The sequence below is a fragment of the Lipotes vexillifer genome, unplaced genomic scaffold (genome assembly GCF_000442215.2).
Source record: "Lipotes vexillifer unplaced genomic scaffold, Lipotes_vexillifer_v1.1 scaffold1263, whole genome shotgun sequence".
In the NCBI taxonomy this organism is placed as follows: domain Eukaryota; kingdom Metazoa; phylum Chordata; class Mammalia; order Artiodactyla; family Lipotidae; genus Lipotes; species Lipotes vexillifer.
Window position 1 is genome coordinate 25,511 of NW_006785259.1, and position 23,044 is coordinate 48,554.

General features: G+C 48.4%; 1 protein-coding gene across 1 annotated transcript in view; it reads left to right on the forward strand.

The window, feature by feature from the left end:
- The first annotated feature begins 6 nt into the window (after positions 1 to 6).
- Positions 7 to 23,044, forward strand: part of IQSEC2 (IQ motif and Sec7 domain ArfGEF 2) — a 78,348-nt gene continuing 55,310 nt past the window's right edge. The window contains exon 1 of the mRNA XM_007457343.1: positions 7 to 812. Within this exon, the coding sequence (XP_007457405.1) occupies positions 106 to 812 (707 nt within the window). The 5' untranslated portion in view covers positions 7 to 105. The remainder of the gene's footprint in view (positions 813 to 23,044) is intronic.

Consider the following 23,044-nt stretch of genomic DNA (forward strand, 5'->3'; position numbering starts at 1 on the left):
GCGCCCCGCCGGCCCCCTCCCCCGGCTGGGCCCGGGGGAGGGTGGCGCCGTGAGCGAGCGGGGACCGGGCTCTCCTGCCCCTTCCCCTGCCCCTGGGCCGCCAGGATGGAGGCGGGGTCGGGTCCCCCGGGCGGCCCGGGATCCGAAAGCCCCAACCGGGCGGTGGAGTACCTGCTGGAGCTGAACAACATCATAGAGAGCCAGCAGCAGCTGCTGGAGACCCAGCGGCGGCGCATCGAAGAGCTGGAGGGCCAGCTGGACCAGCTCACCCAGGAGAACCGCGACCTGAGAGAGGAGAGCCAGCTGCACCGCGGGGAGCTGCACCGGGACCCCCACGGCGCGCGGGATAGCCCGAGCCGCGAGAGCCAGTACCAGAACCTGCGCGAGACCCAGTTCCACCACCGCGAGCTGCGGGAGAGCCAGTTCCACCAGGCGGCCCGGGACGTGGGCTACGCGAACCGGGACGGCGCCTATCAGAACCGGGAGGCTGTGTATCGGGACAAGGAGAGGGACGCCTCCTACCCACTCCAGGACACTGCTGGTTACTCTGCCCGCGAGCGCGACGTGGCCCAGTGCCACCTGCACCACGAGAACCCAGCCCTGGGTCGCGAGCGTGGCGGGCGGGAGGCCGGGCCAGCGCACCCGGGCCGCGAGAAGGAATCCGGCTATTCGGCGGCGGTGGGTGTGGGGCCCCGTCCACCGCGAGAGCGGGGCCAGTTGAGCCGTGGCGCATCCAGGAGCTCCAGCCCCGGGGCCGGCGGCGGCCACAGTACCAGTACCAGCACCAGCCCGGCCACAACCCTCCAGAGAAAGTAAGGAACGCGTGTTTGTCTTCCCTGGCTCTTCCCCGCTAGTTCCCTCTCCAACTTGTACGGCTGGTAAAGTAAGAAGCCGGTGCCTGATTCCATGTCCTTCTCTCCAGTCCCAACCTGCCGGGAGAAGCCGGGTCCCCCTCGTGCAGCCGACACCCCTTCTCTAGCTACCCCAGAGTGGGTTGGCCCGATGAGTGCAGGCGTCTCTTCTTTCTCAAAACCGTGGCCAGTGAGGGCCTGGAGCAGTCATCACCCCCTCCACTTCTTCACCCCCTCGCTATATCCTTGCCAGAGGATGGCTTTCCATTTATTTATTTTATTTGGATGTGCCAGTTGGGATTTTTATTGTCTCTGACGGTGTCAGATCAGAGCCCCAAGGGAAAGAAAGCCCCCCCCCCAACCTCGGGTCTCCTCTGCGGGTCCTGAGCACAGGCCTGATCTGATCTCCTCTGGCGGCCTCAGCTCCATCCTTTCGCAGAGAGGCAGGTGGGGACCAGAATGGCTGCTGGAGGCTGATATCCCTCTGAGGGGAACTGCAGCACATCCTGGTCGGGGGAGCAAAGATGGAGGCCCGGCCCTTGGCTAGTTCCTCAAAGACCACCCCCTCTCCACCCTCAAGGAAAAACCACCCAATTAAAGAGCGTACCAGCAAGGGAAGTCTACAGATCTTCCCTCTTGTTGGATCAGTGCCAGTTTCTGTGCTGGGGTCTGTGTGTCTGCCTATTTGGGACACCTTGGCAACATCTATTGGGTTGGTGGGGCATGGGCTGGGTCCACTTCTTCCATGCAGATACCACAGTGAGCTGGTCGGGATAAATGTCAGGCCAAGAGAGTCAAGGGCGCGCAGGCTCACAGGGCTGCCCTAAAAGCTCCCTGATTTCTCTTCTGCTGGATTGGAAAGAATACTGACCTGGGAGTTAGGAAACCCAGGTTCCCCTTCCAGCTCTGCTGCAGATTGGCTTTGTGACCTTGACTGAGTCCCTTCCTCTCTCAGGCCATCAGTTCCCCCATATCTTTTCAAAAGGCAAGGTCTGCCTTGAATGCTCTTTAAGGGCCTCTCCAGCTTAGATTTGATGGTTCTGTGACTAATCCAGCCACCACTACAGAGCAAGTCTGAAGTCCTCTAGCGAATGGACAGCTTTCCCCCTCCTCTCACTGCTCAGCTGGTCTTACCATGTGCCACAACCAGTGGAGTGTCTCTTGGAGGCTGGGCTGGGGGTGGGGAAGCCTTCTGCCTCAGGAAATCTGCCGGGAGACAGCTCTCTGCAACTCCCCCGTGGTGAGGCAGCAGGCTGGGGTGCTGGGTTGAGATGGCTGGGCCCCAGGAGCAGAAGCTGCAGCTCAAGGGCTCGGCTGGGCTTCACTGCAGTGCACCCTCAGCTGAGGTTTGGTGTGGGCTGCCCCAGAGGGAGATGGACTCTTCTCCCCAGCCAGGGCTGCTGGGAGCCCATTCCAAGAGGACTGACTGTGTGCAGCTTGGGGCCCCACACTGGAGGGAGGGGCCAGGTCGACTGACCAAGCAAGGCCTTTTCAGGAGAGGGCCATGATGGGGTGGTGACAGAGGGAGACTGTATGGGCATTGTGGTCCTTTAGTTTGGCTGCAGAAGACTTTTCCAGAGTGGTCAAACCTGTGACAGAGGAAGCAGCCTCATTATGTGTGGCTCCAGGGAGCAGAACCAGGAGCAATGGGAAATTTGGGGATAAATCAGGAAGAACTTTCCAACCTGGCTGTCTGGTGATGCAGTGGACTGCCTCAAGGGGGTCGGGGAGGGCTGGAGAAAGCATAATTCCTGAACTGGTGGAAAGCCCAATGAAATGACCTGGGTCTTTCCCAATTCTAGGATTCCATTCTTCTCAGATTCTCCATCCTGCAGATGTGGGTCTGAATCTCTTGGCTGGCTGGAAGCCTGTTTGCTCTTGAGCTCTGTGCTTCTGCCATCTGGGCAGGCCTGCTTCTCGGTCTTTCCCTCTTTTTGTGCACCCTCTAGGCTGTTTGTTGGATTCTCTTGCTTCACATTTCCTACTGGATTAATACGGGGATTTAGACGGTACTTTGATTGCACACCCATTATTACCTCTTTTGGTCCTCACAACAGGGCCTGTGCAGTGAGCACTAGCAACTCCATTTTAGAGATGGGGAAACTGAGGCTCCAAAAAAATGAAGGGAACATGCTCAAGATTACACTGCCAGTTCCTAATAGATCTGGGGCTAGAACCCAAGTCCACCTGTCTCCGAGGCCTGTTATTTTTCCACTGGGGCTTTCCAGCCTGAAGGAGTCTCTTGGCCTCAGGACCTGGCCACGTCACCAACTGGGAGAGGCCAGGAGAGCCTGAGGTATCTGGAGGATTTGAGCAAGGGGAGATTGCTCTGGGATGAGTGATGAGAGGGGGAGTCGATGGGGGAGGGCAGAAGGCCTTGTCTCTCTTCTTTCTGCTCTCCCTCCCTCTCTCTCAACCAGGCGTCAGGAGGGCGTATTGATGCACTAGCCATTGTTGTCACCACAGCTGCTGCAAGCTACTCCCCTGCCAGGCCTGTTCTGGGTTTGTAAGGAGTGGGTGAGAGGCTGCCGCTGGAAGCCAGGGCAGGCAGGGTGGGTGTTGAGCAGCAGAGGCTGCAGCATTGGGGGAGGCTAGGTAGAGCTGGTACATGCTGGGCACTCCTGGTCCCCAGGCTCCCTCTGGTGGAGGAAGAGGGGACAGAGGGGCCTGGGCCTAGCTGCTGCTTGTTGAAGGGCCCCTCTGCCCAGCGACGCTGTCCGTCTGTCACCACAACCCACGTTTTACAGCTGAAGAAGCCGAGGGCTCAGAGAAGTGAAGTAACACACCAGAGGTCACACTATCTGTGAGACAGACTCCTGAGCCTGTGAACTTGCCCTCTACCGCAGTTGATAGCAGCTGTCACGTCCACCCCCACCTATGTCATCCCCCCAGGATTCCCACATCCTCCTGCACTGTCTCTTCTGGACAGGTTCCCGGATGCCAGTCTGCCTTCTGCTGTGCTCTGGGTGTGGCCTTTCTAGTGTAGCATAGCGCACGATGAGACCCGACCTCCTTCTGGCCACTGGGCCTCTGTACATGAGGTCTTTGCTTGCTTGTTTGTTTTTTTAGCAGCTGCTGGTCTCTGCAATGCTTAGGTCTTTTTCCCTGGAATTGTCACCCCCACTCCCCATGGTTAGAGAAGAGCTCTGTTTTCGTTGTTGATCTTGGCCTGGCCCTCCCTTTCAGTTCTGGCACCTGGAATGATTTACAGGCGTGCTGGGGGCCACTGCTGAGTCCTCCACGCTGAAGAGAGCTGCATTTCCCACGATTTTTGCCTGGGCCCAGCTCCGGCTCTGCTGTAGGCGGTGGTGGGCTGAAGCTGGTTTGGTGGTAACTCTTCATCCTCTGCACACCCCGCCCCCAGCAGGCTGGCTTGCGTTGGGGGACAGCAACCAGCAGGACTGGCCTAGTGTTCTCAGCAGCCAGGGCAATGCGTGGTCTAGGCTCTAGGCACAGTTGCCGGGTTGTCTTGTGTGTGCACTGGAGTGTCAGTGTGCTCCCCACAGGGGCTGAGGGCACTGGGAGGGAGGGAGGGAGCCCAGGGAGGGGCCCTGGGGAAGTCTGTCTCCTTTGGGGTATTGGGCACTTTTCGTGGGCGGGGGTGTGGGGGTCTTTCCTTCTTCCCAGGGGGGAATACCATTTCCCTCCCTCCCCCCACTGTATTGGGAGCATTATACTCATGTGGGAGGCAATGATAATGTCGAATTGAATGAGAATTAGAGGAATCTTGCTTCTCAGTCTAGATCTGGGGCGAGAATGGGGCTGTTGTCATCCACAAACATTTCTTGGCTGTGTGCACAGAGCAGGAGGGGCCCCCAGGCTGAGCAAACACCAGACTCTCTGCGCTCGAGAGCCCTCCCACCCCCTTCCCTGACCAAAGACACAGGGGACCAAGCCTGACCCACTGTAGTGCCGGTGCTTAGGACAAAATGAGTAGGAAGGGCAGTGAGGGGTGGAGGCCAGGCCACTGGTCAAAGACCTGGGCAGGGGGCTTTGAAGAGAATGGGTGAAGGATGGAGGGGGAGGTGGGAGGAAGACGGGACCCAGGCTTGCCCTCTGTTACTCTTTCATCTGTCTCACCTCTGCCTCCGGTGGCCTCTGAATTTGCTAGGAGCACAGGGGAGGCCTGGGGCATGGAGAAGGGGCCGCACATGTGCTGAGTGAGCCTCAGCCTTCTATGTGCCAGGCACCACCCTATGTGGCTTTATGTAACAATAGCTAAAGTCTTTTTTTAACCTGTATTTACTGTGTGCCAAGCACTATTTGTTCTAAGTGCCTTCTGTGTATTAATTCATTCAATCGCCATATGAATCCTTTGATGTAGATACTGTTATTAAGTCCATTTCACAGATGAGGAAACCGAGGCCCAGAAAGGTTGGGTAACTTCCCCAAGGTCACTCAGTGAATAAGTAGCAGAACTGAGAAGGAGTTAGAAGGAGCCCAGGTGGCCAGGCTCCAGAGTCCATCCACAACGTTCTCACCCACCATTCCATGTTGCTTCTTATCTCATTTGCACAGAGTCCATGCCAGGTGGATATTGGTATTATCCTCCTTTTTCAGACAGGGAAACGAGAGGTCAGAGAGGTGCGATGACCTGCCCAAGGTTACACAGCTGCATGAGGCCCAGAACTATCTGGCTCCTGAGCCTTTGGTCCACCAATGCCTCCTGCAGGCGGGTGTGAAGACGGTAAAGACGCTCTGGGTGTGGCTCTGGGCTTCCCCCAGCAGAGCTCCTGGGACCACTGCTTGAGTCAAGCTCCCTCTCCTGATAGCCTCTTGGATTTTGACCACAGTCTCCTAATCGATGCCCTCCTGCTCTTGTTCCCTCGGGCCCCTGATGAGGTACAGACAGACCAAGCTTTCTGTGGGGCTCCAGCAGTTTCCTGCTGTCTCTGCCTGCAGGAGAAGGCTCAGACTGCTTTGCCTGCCATGCATGGACCCTTTAGGATCTCACCTTTCTCCTCTCATCTTTTTATAGTCCCCCTCACACAGACCGAGTTCCAGCCAGACTGGCCTGTGTGCCCCATTGTCAGCCCACTCAGCCTCCTGAGAGCCTCTGGGTCTTTGCTCATGTTGTTCGCTTCTCCCGGGCTGTTCCATCCAGTGCCCAGGCTGCATTCCACTGTTGTTGCCTCTCCCGTGTTTGTGCACAGGTCTATCCCTGACCCTTGAAATGAGCACTTTGCCCCCTTTTATACCTTTATTTGTTTACATCTTGTGTCATCTCTACTAGCTTGAGGGCTCCGTCAGATTAAGATTTCATACACATATATCATGTGCACATTGTGTCAGTCCCTCTGCTAGGTGCTGTGGATGTAACTGAAGGAGCTAGAAGCTTGGAAAAACATAGCACAGCACATAGTAGCTGGTCAGTAAATGTTGAGTAGACAAATGATTGTCAGATTAAGTCCCGGTGCACTAATGGCCAGGGGTGCCTAAGGTGTTCTTCCTTTCAGGACTCCTGTAGAGAGAGATGACTCAACTTCAGGGTTCTCTTGGCTTCTCTGTGGCTTTTTCCTCATGCTCCCTGGAGCTGTTTGGCCTCTGCCCTCTGTGTTCCTCCCACTCACCAGTCTCCCAGTTCATAGGATGTCAGGGTAGCAGAGTCAGATGAGACTTCAGAGACATTTAGGCCAATCTGCTCATCATTACCTGTCCCTCCCATGCCATGGCCATGTCATACCATGTTCTTCTCCCTTAATGCGGGATCTTCTGTCCTGAAAGGAGCAAAGAGGCCTGCATAGGGCCTGTGTGCCCTCTGCCTCATCCAGTGGGAAATTACTTATTTACCCATTAAATCTTTATTGGGCTCTGACCCTGGGCTAGGCATGGCGTCTTGGAGTCAGAATAAGACACAGCCCTTCTAGCTCATTCTCTGCTATGTTCCCTGGCAGAAGAATCAACACTTGTCATGGGGAAGAATGATGAGTAAATGACTTATTCCTCTGTTGTGGTAAGTCATTTAGGGCAAGATCATTTGCTAGTTACCCTCACTTCCTTGTGGTGTCAGGTCTCTCTCCAGGCATCCATGCTGAAAAGCACTCACGCAAGGATGCCTGTTTTTTGTTTTGGCTGCACAGTGTGGCATGCGGGACGTTAGTTCCCCGACCAGGGATTGAACCCGTGCCCCCCTGCATTGGGAGTGTGGAGTCTTAACCACTGGACCGCTGGGGAAGTCCTGGGACGCCTGTTCTTTTTATTTTTTATTTTTTTCTTTTTTTTGGGGGGTCGGGACACCTGTTCTTGAGCACTTAGGAGCTGAAGCTCTCTGGGACCTTCGCATTTGCAGAAAAATGTGGTGCCGTGGGAAGGAGGAATTTATGTGACTCTAGGCAAGTCACTTAACTTTCAGAACCTCCGTTTTCTCAAGTAGTCAATGGGGATAAAACTGTATTTTCTGATGGGTGCGATTCCTGTTGCCCGCCTCCCCCCAGCCCCACAAAAATATATCAGAAAGTTTCCTGGCTGCCTAGCACACCCAGCAAGGTCCTGATCAGGATGAAAAAACCGAGGGATAAGGATGGAAAACAATATGTGAGGCTGCCCTGCCCTCTAGAGGTGGAATGTAGCAGACAAAGCAACCCAGCCAAGATTGTCGCATCACATCCTTTTTAAAACAAACATGACAAGCCAGGGCTACACAACAGATCACGATGATTCCTCTAACATTTTAGCGGGAAATTTATCACAATTATCACCTGATATGTACCATTTCACTAATATCAAATGCATTTCTTTGTAGCTATGTGATACATACATACATACATACATATATATATATATATATATATTTTTTTTTAAGGGATAATAAGATTGCATATCTGGCTGGGCCTTGTGACTTCCTACTGGATTCCAGATGCAGTATACTGCATTCACCTGAATAGAACCAATATTTTCCTCTATAGAACCACTTTAGAATTATTGTCATTATATCTGTGATAAAAAGTACCTAATTTCTTCCTTCCCCCAAATTTCCTTACAAAACTGGGAGGTATGCCTCACAACTGTACATCTGATATGCTAGACAATTCATAAATGACCCATCTTGTCATGATTGTTGTGAGAATTCAGTGAGATGACAGAGAAGTGTTCAGCAGAGAGTGTGTGTTTACTTGGTGATAGGCATTTTTATTGTTAATAATAATAATTTTGCAAAATTCCGTGCCATGGAAGGGCAGGAGCGAGAGGTCATGTGGGAGCTCATCGCATTTCTGAGAGAGAGAGGGCCATCCAGTGAATATTGTGCACCTGGGATGTGCCACAGCTTGTGCTATTGCAGGCAGGGAGTTCCATGATTAATAGTATACGCTTCTTGGCTTCAGGGAGCTCACAGTTGGGTGGAGAAGACAAATGTAACGTGGTGTCTTGTGTGCTATGCCAGAGGGGAGCACGGGAGGCCACGGGTGCCCAAAGGAGGGACATCTACCCAGACTGAGGTGATGTCTTATCTGAGGCTTGGAGGATGAGTAGGGGCTAGCTAGGTGAAGAAGGATGGCATCTGGGTCGGTGGGAATTGGGAACCAAAGGGAGGTTAAGTCGGAGGGGACAGCACGAGCAAATGTACAGAAGTATGAGACCAGCAGGGTATGTGGAGGTGGGGAGGGGAACACTTTTACCAGGTCAGTACAAACTAGAGCACAAACAGGGAGGCAGGGAGGATCCAGAGAAGAGTCTGACGACTTGGCTGGTGCAGATCATGAGGACACTTGAGTAGCGGGATAAGGAGCTTTATTCTGTTGCAAATTGGGAACCAACATAGAGTTCTAAGCTGAGGGAAGAGGTGTGTATTGTAGAGTATGGGGTGACATGTTGAGAGCAGTGTATTGGAGAGATCCTACTACAGGGCAATTTGGAAGATAGACTGGAGGGCATTCAGTGATGAGGCTGTGCGACAGTCTAGATGAGAAGTGATAAGGCCTGAACTCGGGTGGTGGGAGTAGAGATAATCTACTGGGGGAGAAAGACAGTGACAACACACTGATAAGTGCTGTGACAGAAGGGAGTGCAGCCACTCATGACCAGTAGGGTTTTAATAATATCAGCATAAACGTGAAGAACCTTCCAGCTGAAGGGACCCTTAAAAATCAGGATGTTCATTTTACAGATGAGAAGACTGAAGCCTAGAGAAAGGACTTGTAGGAGGCCACTCAACGTGTGAGCAGAAGAGCTCTGATTAGAAAAGTCACTCTAGTGTTAATGCCAGTGTTTAAAGCATCATTCCTTAAATGTGCTATTTTATGCCTTGAAATCCTGTGAAGGTTGTAGGGATCATTATCTTTGTCCTACAGATGAGAAAACCAGGCCTCCAGGAGGCTGGCTGATTTGCTGGGGAGGAAACGGTAAAGAGTAGGCATCACCTAAGTAAAGGATCTCTTGCTTCAGTGGCAGACAGACCCTCTGCTCTGGTTCAGCCCCTCAGAAATCAGATCGGTTAGATTCATAGCTGGGGTCTGTGGTTTCCGTTTCTCCACCCAGGCCCAGCTTTCTTTCTGCTGCTTTCTGCCTTGCAGGTCCTCATTTAATGTAACTGAGGCAGCTCAGAGGCAGTTTCTGGCTTGACGGCAAGGCCTGTCATCCCCCTTTTTCTGTTTTCATGGAAGAGGGCGGGCCTGTGTCATCACTGTGTCCCCATTGTCTCTAGCCTGGGTGGCTTTGTTTTGAGGCCCCCGGTATGATACATAAAGAATGAGGTTTGGAGACCGACAGACCTAAGTTTGAATCTTGGCTCTGCCCCAACCAACTGGATGACCTCAGCTAGGTCATTTTACCTTCTCTGAGCTTTAGTTTCCTCATCTGTAAAATGGGATGATGATGCCCATCTCTCAGGATTGACCAAGATCATTTGAATGGCATTCCCTGATATTTGTAGGTGCTCAATAAATAGTCATTTCTGGGGGAAGAAAAGCAATGACATAAGTCATGATTGTGCCAAAACATATGCTCTTATACCTCATTTCATAATCATGATATTACCTAGGATTCTTCAGTTTTTATAGGAGATACGTCATCCAGATCTGGATAGCACATCATTACAATAGGACAACTTGAAGTTTAACAAAACAAAAACATAACAAATCAAAAACAGTCATTTCCTTCTCCTTCATGAAATCTCCCATGGACAATGGACAATGACTTGAAGAATTCAGTGCTCGGCAAAGGTTTGCTTCCTCTGAAAACTGGTGTATTTCCTCCTCCTTAATATGAGGCTGTCATGGCTCATTGTATCTTGCTTTCTGCCTCAGCTACCAGTTAATTTGAAGTACAGCTCTAGCATCTTTGTTGATCTCTTTTTCTGAGCTCTTATTTTCTAGTTCAATTTTTATTCTTTCCTTATCTGTGTTATTAGAGTAAGCCACCTCAAATCCTTTGTGACTCAGGCAGGTATAAATAACTAATGGGTGTAAATAGTTGAATGAATGGAAGGCTGGTGAGGCTGGACTGGTGATGGTGGGGTTTGAAGACGACCAGAGGGTGGTGCAGGCTGGGGCACCTGAGAAGGCATCTGTAATGGATGATTATGATACTGTGAGGAGTCGAGGGGTTAGTTAGGAAAGAGTCGGTCCTTCACTGGCCTGTCTTGCTTCTGCTCTAGAAAGAAGCATGGATTTTGGAGAACAAGACTTCGCATCACCTAGAGTCATCAACCTCCCCATTTTATATGGACCGTGTGGGAGACTGAGGTCCAAAGAAAGAGGAGGGACTTGTTTTGAAAAATTAAATCAAAGCAGTACATATACATAATTTATTTATTTATTTAAAAAATACTTATTTATATAGGCTGCGCCGGGTCTTAGTTGCACCACTTGGGACCTTAGTTGTGGCATGTGGACTTCTTAGTTGCGGCATGCGAACTCTTAGTTGTGGCATGCATGTGGGATCTAGTTCCACGACCAGGGATCAAACCTGGGCCCCCTGCATTGGGAGTGCAGAGTCTTACCCACCGGACCACCAGGGAAGTCCCCGTATACATAATTTTAAAAGGGCCAATAGTACACAAGGACATGCATACTAATAAGCCAATGTCTCCCTGCCCCCCACTTCCCAGCCCCCAGAGGTGACCACTTTTACCACTGAGGCTTTCTGGTGGTGACTTCATTTCTCCAAATAAACATCCTTTGTTGGTTATTTCTTCATTATCAACTTTAAACATCATCTATTGACTTCTTTCTACTATGACAAGTGAGAATTTAGCTTATTTACAACACCTGACTCTTTTTTCCCCCTTCCAAACTTTAATAATTATATTTTACTATTTTGGTTCCTCTATTAGTTACCTTTGTAACTTTGCTAGATACTACTTAGACTGTAATTTCTTATTCCATCAATTTTCCACAGTATCTCTTGACCACTCAGTTTGTAAGATATAGTTATTAGTGCCCCATCCTTCCCTCCATCTCTCCTCCACCTTTCCACCTCCCACTTTCTGTGTTCTGTACTTTTGCATCCAGCAAGGTTGACTACATTTGCATTCTGTTATGTAACAATAATCGGGTCTTCGGTGCTTTTCTGGACAGATTGACTTTAAAAGTTGACCACCAATACGTGGTGTTTATGTGATTATGACTATGTCATATTATTAATTTCAGGACTAAATAGTGTACTATAATTACACCTCACTTCCCACAGGTCCACTGTCCCAACCTCTGTACTCCCAGGAAAATTTTCCTAGCATCAAGATCAAATGAATTTTCGTTTCTTATGCTCTACGAATTGCTCAAAGTCATGCCACTTTTTACTTTGTTTCATATTTGGATCAGGACTTTCCACCTTATCGATCTATTTATTTATTTATTTATTTATGTACTTACTTAAACTTACTGTTGTGTGGTGTTACTTGAAACCACAGGATAATCATAGCACATCTTCTGGGGACATTTTATTTGAAGATTTTTTAGGAGGGGGATTTTTTTTAAAACTTCATACTGAAATATGTATACAGAAAAGTGCTCATATCACATGGTCAAGTTTCCACAAGCCAAACACACCTATAAAACCAACACTCACCTCAAGGTCTGTTTTTCATTCACCCTACCCAGTACTCAGTGAGCCCTTTCAACTTGATGCACCTTGTCTTTTCTTACATAATTTCTTTGGTAGTTTCCTGCCCTTCATTTTCTCTGTTTTCTCTTTCTGGAATGTCTATTAGTTGGATGTTGAACTTCCTGGATTGATCCTCTAGGCTGCTCACCTTTTCTCTCATATTTTCTATTTTATAGTTTGTGAATGAGTTGATACAAAGTGAGATGTCTGTATATCCAGCTGACTTGTCCACTCACTGGCTTTATTTTAGGTGAGCCGCCGGGGAGCTGGCAGTTGTAATGGGTGCCCCCCAAATGCCAGAATGAAAAGCACTTTATTCTGGGAGCACCAACATGCCACTAGGTGCCCTGAGTAATCCCAGATAGTTTAATTCCTTTGATATTTTGCCTAGGGATGAAAGCCAGGCAGCTTGTGTTTTGGATCTGGGAGTTTCAGATTATCAGTTTATCCCCCTGTTTTCAGCCCCTGATTGCTCCTACCCTCCCCTGTACCTACCATCTTCAAGTCTGGACTCTCTCTGGGCCTCTGCTGGCCTGACTGGCTCCCTCTCCAGCTGCAACCCCCTGAGTGGCGTTGCTGGCTCTCCTTCAACTGTGAACACTCTTCTCTTTGCTTTGGCTCCCAGAAATTTGTTGAAATCTCTCACCCATTGATATCACCCTCTCCTATCCTCTTCACTGTTATGATTTCTTACCTTATTTTATTCCTTCACATTCTTTTCAGCAGGGTCCTGACAGAAGAGAGAGATAAAGATTTATGCTCTTGAGGTCCAAACTAAGGCTAAAGCTACTTTAAAAAAATGGTTGTTTTGCTTTCTCAATCCAGATTGAAAATGGAAATTATTAGTCAACCCCCAAAATACCCAACCCTGTATGGCCCCATTTTGGCATGTGTTGCCTCTGGCTCCAGCCCTGTCATGAGCCTTCCTGTGGCAGCCTCCTGAGCACCCCTTTTCCTCAACCTCTGCCATCTAGACCACGCAATCAAGAGAGCCCTCAGCTGAGGGACTGGAGACCTGGGTTCTGACCCCCACCCTGCCACTGCCTTCCTCTGAACCCCCGGGCTAGTCCCTCCACCTCTCAGGGTGCCCTCACTGTGACTTGAGAGGGTCTGGGTCTGCCGTGAGCTGTGCTTTGGCAGGATTGGGTGGGTGCTTGGAGAACAGCCTGGCCTCCTTTGCTTAGGCAGTGGGAGCAGGTGGGCCAGAGATGGGCCCCAAGCACACAGGAGGGGGCTTTGAGGCTGAGCTGAGGCTTCTGCAATAGCAGGCTGCTCTTGCTGCTTCCCCTTCCGCCCACTCTCTCTGCCATCATGGCTGAACCTCCATCCTTCTGCCGTCAGCAGAGGGAAGCAAGAAGGGAGGGCTGGAGAGCCAGTTCCATTTTCCTTCTCTCTCTCTCTCTCTTTTTGTGATAGTGCTGAGCTGCTTTGGGCTGCAGTACCTGTGCCTAACCCCACCTTCCCTTTTTGGTGCCCTGCCTTCCATCCTTGAATGATTGTCTTTTCCAGAGGCACCCCCTGAATGCTCATGGTGTGGAGGGGAGATTGGAGCCAGGTGAGGGAGAGAGGCCAAGCTGTGGGAGATGAAGTGCTGCCTAGCTCTGGCATGACAGAAGGAAGCCACAGCTGTAGCAGTGAAAAGCATTGGCTTTGGAATCATACAAACCTAGACTTGAGTCTCGGCTCCACTACTTATTGGCCGTGTGACTCTAGGTAAATCACGTTGCTACTCTGAGCCCGAGTTCTCACATCTATACAATGAGAAGACTAATAATGACCTTGCACAGCTGTTATGAAGAAAACACAAGTCCTGGACCATTGTAGGTGCTTAATAATCACTTTATTCTTTTTGGATTATTAGAAGGCAGAAATGCTAAGGACCAAATAAAGCTCGCTTTAGTGATTGAAAGGGGTGGGAGTTTAGGAAGGCAGCATTTGACCTTGTCACTGCTTGGTTCAAGACCCCCAGGGGCTTCCTGGCAATTATACAGTGAGGTTCACACTCTTGCCTGGTGTTCAATGCTGTTTTTGTTGTAGTCTCTGCCTGTATTTCTTTTCTTTAAAATAAAAATGTGAAGTGATACTTGCCTCTTTATTTTCTGAAAAAGAGATTTGAAAAGTGATAGACAGATATTTCCTCTGATGCAGCAATCTTTATCATCATCATCATCGTCATTGTCATCCCAGGACTTTTCAATGAGTAGTGGTAATAAAGGACTAGAGGAAGAGTAATCATCAACAGAAAGATAACTAGCAACTGAAACCACCATGGGCTTTCATTTTGTTTCCCTACCACGATCTTGGCCTGTGGATCATGTGGATCCATTCAATGCCATGTGAAAAATGCTGAACATTGTTACATTATCCAACAGGGTTTCTGATTTGTCCTGTGGTTCATCTAGTTTTTCTTCTCTTTAATTAACCTTATAAGATTTTCTTGCATGTCACTATTACCTCATCCACATGACTTCTATACTTGCCTATTTGTCATTTCTAGGTCTGATTCTTGGCTCAGATGGCCCCTTAGAAAGGAGTCTTCCCTCCACCTGAATTATCTTTCAAAAGGTTTTAACTTTGGCCTTTCACATCATCATGGTTTAGGTGGCAGTTGAACTTGGGAGGCATCTTTGCCTCTCCCCTCGTGCTTTTCCACTTCCTGGCTGTCACAAGTTGGTTTTCACACCACCTGTGGTCTAGGGAAGCTCTCGCATGCTCCTTTGGGTCAGGCCACAGCCCCGCTCACCTTTCAATTAAATTTAGTTTTTATTTATTTATTTTTTATTGGGGTATAGTTGTTTTACAATGTGTTAATTTCTACTGTACAGCGAAGTGGAGTTCCCTGTGCTATACAGCAGGTTCTTATTAGTTATGTATTTTATACATATTATACATATTAGTCCATCCAAATCTCCCAATTCATCCCCCTGCCCCCCCGCCCTCCCCCCTCCCGCTTTCCCCCCTCATCTTTCTAGCCACTCTGTTCCCTTCCTGACCTGCATTCAAGTTGTACTGAAGTATCTAGGATACCCTCGGCAAAGTGGACTTCTTTATGGGTCCATGCCTATATTCTGGCTGTTCTCTTGGCCAAGAATACCTTTTACCCCTGTCTACATGGCAGATATCTACTCGACTGTTGAGGAACATCTTCAGTCTCTCACTGATACAGGCACTTGGAAACAGTGAACAAAACAGACCTCTCTCCTGCTGAGCTGACATTCTAGTGTGTGAATGTAGGAGGTGGGGAAAGAAAAGAAACAAATAAACAAGAAGATACAAAAATATGTCAAATAGTGGTAAGTGCTATGGAGAAAAATAAAGCTGGGCAGGAGGATGGGAGTGCAGAAGTCTGGTCAACCCTACCGTAGCCAATATTTGCACGCCCATTAATAAAAGCAGCTTTTTCTCATTTAAGCATTTTCTAATGTTATTACATACTCATTACAACCATAATCCTTCCAACAACTTTATCAGGTTAGTGCTATTATTTTCTTTATCATATTGGTGAGCAAACTGTGCCTTAGAGATGTAAATCACATAGTTAGGAGGGGCAGAGCTGGGATTCAAACCTGGGCCTGTCTGACCCAAAGCCTGTGCTCATGACCTCTAAGCCATTGTGCCCCCAGCAAGCCTCACAACAACTCTCTGAGACTGGAATTATTATACCTATTTTATAGTTGGGGAAGCTGAGGTTCAGAGAGAGGAATGGACTCATCCATGGTTGCACAGCAAATAAATGGATTTGAACCTAGATCTGTCTAACATTCAAGATAGGCCCTTCTACCAATCTTGAGGCCTAGGGACCTATGGACCTGCCTGCCTCTATGTTTGTGCAGCCCATGCAAGGTACCAGTTGAGGCCATTGGCCCTTCCCTCTTCTCTTCCCACCTGTAGTTCATATGGAGCCTTGAGATGTGTATCGATACCCCATCCCACATCCAAACCCTGTCTATTTTCCCTTCCCATTGACCACCCACTGGGCCTAGCAGATGGACCTGGATAATAAGACCACAGAATTCCTGCAAGTAAGCTCAAGAAATATGGACAGAGAATTCTGGGTTCCAGGTACCTGAGTGCAGTCTAGAAGGGAGAGGGCCAGAGATCCTGATGGACATATTCTCTTGGCCCCACAGACCTTTTACCTCACAGAGAGAGGCCTCTGAAGTGAGATGTCCAGTGTAGGGTAAACCTTCTATCTCCCAGTACAGCCTATGATATTGCAATTTGTAAAAAGCTGGGCTCTGTGATCCTCCTCCTTTGGCTTCCTGAACTAGGTCCTGCTTTGCAGTGGGGGTGGGGGCTGCAGTGGGGCTGTTGTTCCACGGGCCTGGGCCTTCCAGGTCTCTGGCCAGTGAAGAACGGAGCCTTCCCAGCAAGTGCCGCTAGAAGTGTACACAGACCCTTGGGTCCCCTTCACAATATTTTGTTCATAAGTATCTCAGGATACTTCATTTCTTAGGAAATTTTTTAAAGTATACACTTGATGCATTCTTCCATTCGAAAATTTATGAAAACTTAGAAAAGTAGAGGAGAAAAACATTACCCATAATTACAACACACAGAGGCAGCTATTCTGAACATTTGATGTATTTCCCTGTTCTCTGCATTCTTTTCATCTGATTGAAATAATACAGCACATACAATTTTTTCTTGCTTTGTTCGTTTGAACATTTCCCCATGTAATTGCATATTCTTCAGAAGCATCATTTTTAATGGCAACTGATATACCATAATGTACTTAACCATCCTCTCAGCATGCTGGGCCTATTTTTTTCACTGGTTTTTATTTATTTGTTTGTTTGTTTGTTTATTTATTTATGGCTGCGCTGAGTCTCTGCTGCTGCCTGCGGGCTTTCTGTAGTTGCAGCAAGCGGGGCCACTGTTCATTGTGGTGCACAGGCTTCTCATTGCGGCGGCTTCTCCTGTTGCTGAGCCTGGGCTCTAGGCACACAGGCCTCAGTAGTTGTGGCACGCGGGCTCAGTAGTTGTGGCTCGCGGGCTGTAGAGCGCAGGCTCAGTAGTTGTGGCGCATGGGCTTAGTTGCTCCACAGCATGTGGGATCTTCCCAGACCAGGGCTCAAACCTGTGTCCCCTGCATTGGCAGGTGGATTCTTAACCACTGTGCCACCAGGGAAGTCCTTCACAGGTTTAAATCATGCTGCAGTAGGCATCTTTGTACATACAGCTTTTAGGGAACTTAGAGCTTTTAGGGAACTGGCCTTGTATAAGAACAATTGTATTCCACTTATTTCCTTTTCTAGATGGTCCCTCTGGCTGGGTCTGATTCATACGTATAGTCATTCATTTATTCATTCAATCCATCATCACATTTTTATTTTTATTTTTTTGCGGTACGCGGGCCTCTCACTGCTGTGGCCTCTCCCGTTGCGGAGCACAGGCTCCGGATGCGCAGGCTCAGCGGCCATGGCTCACGGGCCCAGCCGCTCCGCAGTATGTGGGATCTTCCCGGACTGGGGCACGAACCCGTGTCCCCTGCATCGGCAGGCGGACTCTCAACCACTGCACCACCAGGGAAGCCCATTATCACATATTTACTCTGTACCCCTGTGGACCAGACCTTGGGAACTGGGGGCACAGGCATGACTAAGACATGGCCCCAGACTGCCTGGAGGTCTCAGTCTGCAGAGAGAATCAGGCATGGAAACGGACACTTTCAAAACAGTTTGATCAGAGCTGTGATGGAGGCAAGAAAAGGATCCTGTGGGAGAACAGAGGAGGGGCTCCTCATCCAACTTAGGGACATTAAGATAAGCTTCCTGGAGGAGGTCTTGCCTAAATGAGTCACGGAGGATGAATAAGAGTTGGCTGGAATACGAAGGGGAACTTCCTGCTAAACACAACTAATTGAGTAAACTTATTTATCTCTGCTGCTTCCCCAAATCCCACTGAAATATGAGTAAAGGAATAAAAAAGGTAGAAACACAAGGTCTGGGGTGCTGACCAGAAGTAAACTATTCCACCCAGCAAGCCCCAGAAATGCTTGGGAATCAGAGGTACCGTGAAGCACAGAAGGCAGGATGAGGCATGGAACTGCAGAAAGCAAGGAGAATATTGAAAGTCTGTGAACAGACCCTCTTGGCCCCTCCCCGACCCCTTTCAGTCGGGACACCCCTCCCCAGCTCCATCTCTATAGATGGAGGGTGATTCTTTGGAGAAATTGAAGTTAGGAGCCTCCAGGCTTGGGGACATCAGGCACAGTGGAGGATGGGGGTGAAACAGGGCTGCAAGCAAAGGGATCTGTACCCTAAAGCAGTGGAACCCCAGCCTCCTTCCACTTGCCTACTTCCAGAAGACCAAAGTCAGGAGCACATGAGACAGAAAAAGATTCTTCTCTGGGGAAACTGAAAGGCCCCAGACAGAGGCCTCCAAAAGATGACATGTGGGAGTTCTCCAACAAAAGAACAGGCTCTCAGCCCATAAACTCTGTAGTGAAGCCCATCACCTGGCCAGCTCCATCTACACACAGAGCTTCCCGTCATGGGAACTGATCGCCAGGGCTCACCAGCCAAGGACTCTTAAGGTAGGTATATTTCATTTTATGTAAATTAAACCTCAGTGGAACTGGCATTAAAATAAAAACAAGCCTTAGGTAGCCAGAGATGATCAGATAGTACAAGGGTACTTGAGGAAGCCCATCAACCTGCAAGAATGACCCAAAAAGCAAACAAACAAACAAACCAAAAAACTTGGAAGGAACAGAGGTAATGAAGGGAGGGGAAGAAACCTGGGAAATTTAAGATAGTGAGAGCCAACATAAAGATTTCAAGAGAAGGATTAGAAAATAAAAGTTGAGGAAATATCCTAGGAAGCAGAATAACAAGGCAAAGAGATGGACAACAGAAGAGAAAAGATGAGAACACGGGAGGATCAGTTGAGGAACTGCAACATCCAACAATAGGAGTTCCAGAAATAGAGAATGGAGGAAACAGCAGAAAGGAAAGGATCAAAGACGTAATACAAGAACAAGTCCCAGAACTAAAGGAATGAATATCCCACCGAGTAACCAGCAACATAAATGATTAAAAAAAAACCCCACCAAGGTATGCCACAGCACAATTTCAGAATACCAGGGATAAAGAGAGGATCCTAAAAGCTTCCAGAAGAAAAATATATCATGTACAAAGGATCAGGGAAAAGAATGGCATTGGACTGCTCAACAGCAGCACTGGAAGCTAGGAGGCAATGGAGCAGTGTTCTCAAAATTCTGACAGACCATAATTTCCAACCTAGAAGCCTATACTCAGTTGAATTATCAATCAAGGGTGAGGGTGCAACAGAGACATCTTCAGACAAAGGAGAGCTAAAGATTTTATGTCCTAGGCCTCCTTTCTCAGGAAGCACTGGAGAATGTGCTCCAGCAAAATGCAGGCATAAACTCAGAAAAAAGGCCAAGGAATCCAGGAAACAGGAAATTAACACAGAAGAGAGGTGAAGGGAATCCCAGAGTGATGGAGAAGGGAGCAGATATACAGGCAACCTTGTGCAGGCCTGGAGAGCAACCAGTCTGGATTGCAGCGAGAATGATGTCTCAAAGGAAAAAAAAAAATCTGATGGATTACCTGATGTGTCAGAACACATTGAGAAGAGAAATGCACTACTCACAGAGTTTGGGGAGAATTGATCATATACACGAAGAAAACTAAGCAAGCCAAAAGAAAATGTAATTATAGCAAATGATTTACTCACTGTTAGTATCAATGCAGTCATAATAATGTAAGCCACCAATATTGATTTAATCAAAACTTTGTGCTATAACTACAGTGATAGAATGGGAAGGAAGGACAGTGCACCCACATAAGAGCTGGGGGCTAGAGGCGGTTGTGTGTGTTAGGGAGCCCCTGCACGGTAGAAATTCAGTACATGATATACAGAACTAAAAAAAGTAAATCAAGAAATAGAAGTACGCATGTGTTCCTTAGAAATGAGGAGGTAAATACCCTAAAAAGTAGTTAAAAGACTTGAAAACAGTTTGTCTCCGAGAGTGGGAGTTGGGGGTGAGGAGGGGTAGAGTGGGGAATTTGTGTGTTTTGTTTTGTTTTAATCCTTGCAGTACTATGTGACTTGAAAATCTATATGCATGTATTACTTTGGTTAAAAAAAATGTTTAAAGGGCACACACACACACACACACAAATGCCAAAAATGGATTAGCAATATAAGCGTATATTTTAGAAATGTGAAAGTAAACTCAGAAAAAGGTAGCTAAGAGGGTTGAAAAGGAAACTTATTTTTAAGATCCTTTCAGAATTTGACTTTTTAAACTAGTTTACATATCACTTTAATAAAATTTAAAATAATTTTTAAAAACATAAAGGGGAGCAAGAGTGTTCCAGGGAACAAATACCAGATGTTCTAAGAAAGTAGATGGGAGGGCGGAGTAAGATTTAGAGCTTTGGAGAGTTTGGGCTTGACTGGCACGGAAGTTTGTGGGAAAATCGTCTGTGGGAAAACTATCAGTGAGAAAATTATTGAATGTTTGAAGCAGCAGAACCACATCAACTGATTTGTGTTTGAGAGATGTTCCTTTAGCAGCCAGTGAGAGAAGGTGGTTGCCCACTGAAGAGACTTGCAGTTAGACAAGTTAATGTTTGGGAGATCAGTTGCCTGGCTGCCCCGGGGCTGGTTCTCAGCTTTTAGAGAGACTTGTATGATCCCTGGGCCAGGGTACCCACCTCTTTCTCCTCAGGACACTTCTAGGAGGAGCCCTGTACACAGCAGCTCTTCAAGTCTCCTTTAAAAAATGTACTTCTGTTCGTGTCCAATCTCCTTTCTGTTGGACACCTGATTTTGTAGACATGTTGCTCAAATGCTGGCTTGAGAAAGTCTCTCTTTCTCAGGTAACTTTGCATATCTCGTTTCTGATGCATTTTTTGTTTCTTAGTTTAGGTCTCAGAGGACAACCTTATTTATCCAATTCCAGGTTCTTGGGAGAGAGGAACCTTATTGTGTTCCCAGGCACTGTTTATAGATAGCTTGGAGGGTCAAAATGAGAGGCAGGGAATCCAGTCAGGAGGTGAGAGCAGAAACCCCAGTATGGCAACTCAAAGGCTTATATTCTTTTGAGTTATTCTGCCCTGCTGTCGCCATAAGTCCCCCAAAGGTTCAAGAACTGTCGATATTTTGCCATTTATTCTCCCATCTGCCAGATTGCCCCTTGTACCTGGAAGCAGGAACGTCAGAATCCTTGGTCTCATTACATGCCTGCGTTTTTGGTTCAGAAAATATGGTCACTATACTCATAGGCTTCAATCAGTTACTGCTTATTGAGCATTACTCTTGAGGATGGGAATTGGCATAGACAAGCCTTTTGAGAACCCTGGGGTCTGAAGTGGCCTTCCATTGGGAGAAAGCCATAGGAGTAGCAGGAGAAATCCATCTCCTTTCCTGACATGGATTGATAAAGGGAGGTCTGGTACCCTGGGTCTTTGTTTCTACCCATAGGTAGCTGAACCCAATTGATAAAAGAGAGAAACTTTGGGATTCCGAAGAAACTAAGTATCTTAGGGCCTGAAGATTGGAACTCAACTAACACAGCCCCCTTGTTTTATAGATGACGAACCAAGGTGATTTCTCCAATTCTATGCTGCCAGTTAGGGAATGAGCCATAATAGAGCCCAGCATTCTTTCTACGTCTGTGCTACCTCACAAAAGAATGGCGGTCCAGCTTCATGGAGTAAGGGGTGGATAGACCATTGGGCTGGGCATTAGTCCTGAAGGATAGCGCAGTGTTAATGATGATGGTTCTCTAGATGTAAATAACAATTTGTATACTAAACGCATAAGAGCCTGTAAACCCCTGAGGTGGCATGCACCCCCGCATTGAGGGTCATAAGATGCCATATACCCTTGAACTAGTAAGAATCAGTCCACAGTGAGGAGAGCTGGCTAATTCACTCTGCCTCATGGCGTGGAGCTCTTTTGCTCCCCGTAGCTGCCATCTTGAGGACTGTAACATCATACAGAAGTGCTTTTAGAGCAGAGGTACATATCTGGTAATCTCTCCTAAGAAAGAGCCTGTCAGGAAGTGCCTGTTCTGACTTTGGGGGACGAGGATAAGGGAACTCACCTTAACGATGCGTAAGTGCCCAGGACTGAGCTGCTGGTGCAGTGGAGCGTGGTGGTAAGAGCACAAGCTGTGGGGTCCAGGCCAAGCTTTGCCCCTACTTGTGTGCCGTGGGGCAAATCATTTCAACTTCTCTGAGTCTCAGTTTCATCATCTTAAAATTGCGTGAGTAATTCCCACTTTGCAGGATCAAAGGAGGTCATGTACCAAAAGAGCCTGCCTCCCTGCCTGGTACATAGTAGGTGCCCCGTGATTGTTCACATGCCAGTGGAGACGATTATATATGTGGCTTATGCTCTGAAGTATAATAGATTGAGGCAAGGGGCCAGTCTGTGAGCAACTTGAGGGTTTATATTCCTGAGTTGGGGCCTGGTATATAGTAGATTGAATACGTGTGTGCTGGGGGTTTTGGGGTGGGGTGGCGAGGAGACCAGCCTGCCTGGAGCAGAGGGTTTGTGTTACGGAGAAAGGCTGAGGGGCTTAACTTCCATTCTGTTGACAGTTGGGGAGTCATTGAATTAAGCCCATCTGATCTGGTACCTGCGAATAATTGAGCCAGGCCTGAGAAGAAATCTTGTTGCTGCAGAGTGAGATGGAAAGTTTTAATAAATGTGAAAAGGTGCTCTGTGGCCCTGCTCCTCTGTCCCTTTAGGGGGCTGCAAAGGCTAACGATTGGACCCACTGTTGTCCACTATGCCAGGCTGAACCTCACGGCCACCCCACCCTCCTGCCCCCCTCCCCTCCCCTGTCATGTCATTTTACAAGTGAGAAAGCTGAGGCTGGACATCGGGGAGTGCCTTCCCTAGGAGTATATGGCTAGTAAGTAGCAGAACTGGAAGCACTGGCCTCACCCACTGCCTGCGCTCTTGCACCCAGATGCTTGCCTGCCCCACCTGGCCGGTGGGTGCTCCATTCACTCTTCCAACAAATACTCACTCTCCCCTCCCCGCGTGTCCCTCTCACTTTGCAATCAGCATAGACGACTCTCCCCCCACTCAGGTCCCCTCACTAAGGTCGCTTCTTGGTTCTGTCACCTGAGGACAGAGCCTGTGATGTGTTCATCTCTGTCTCC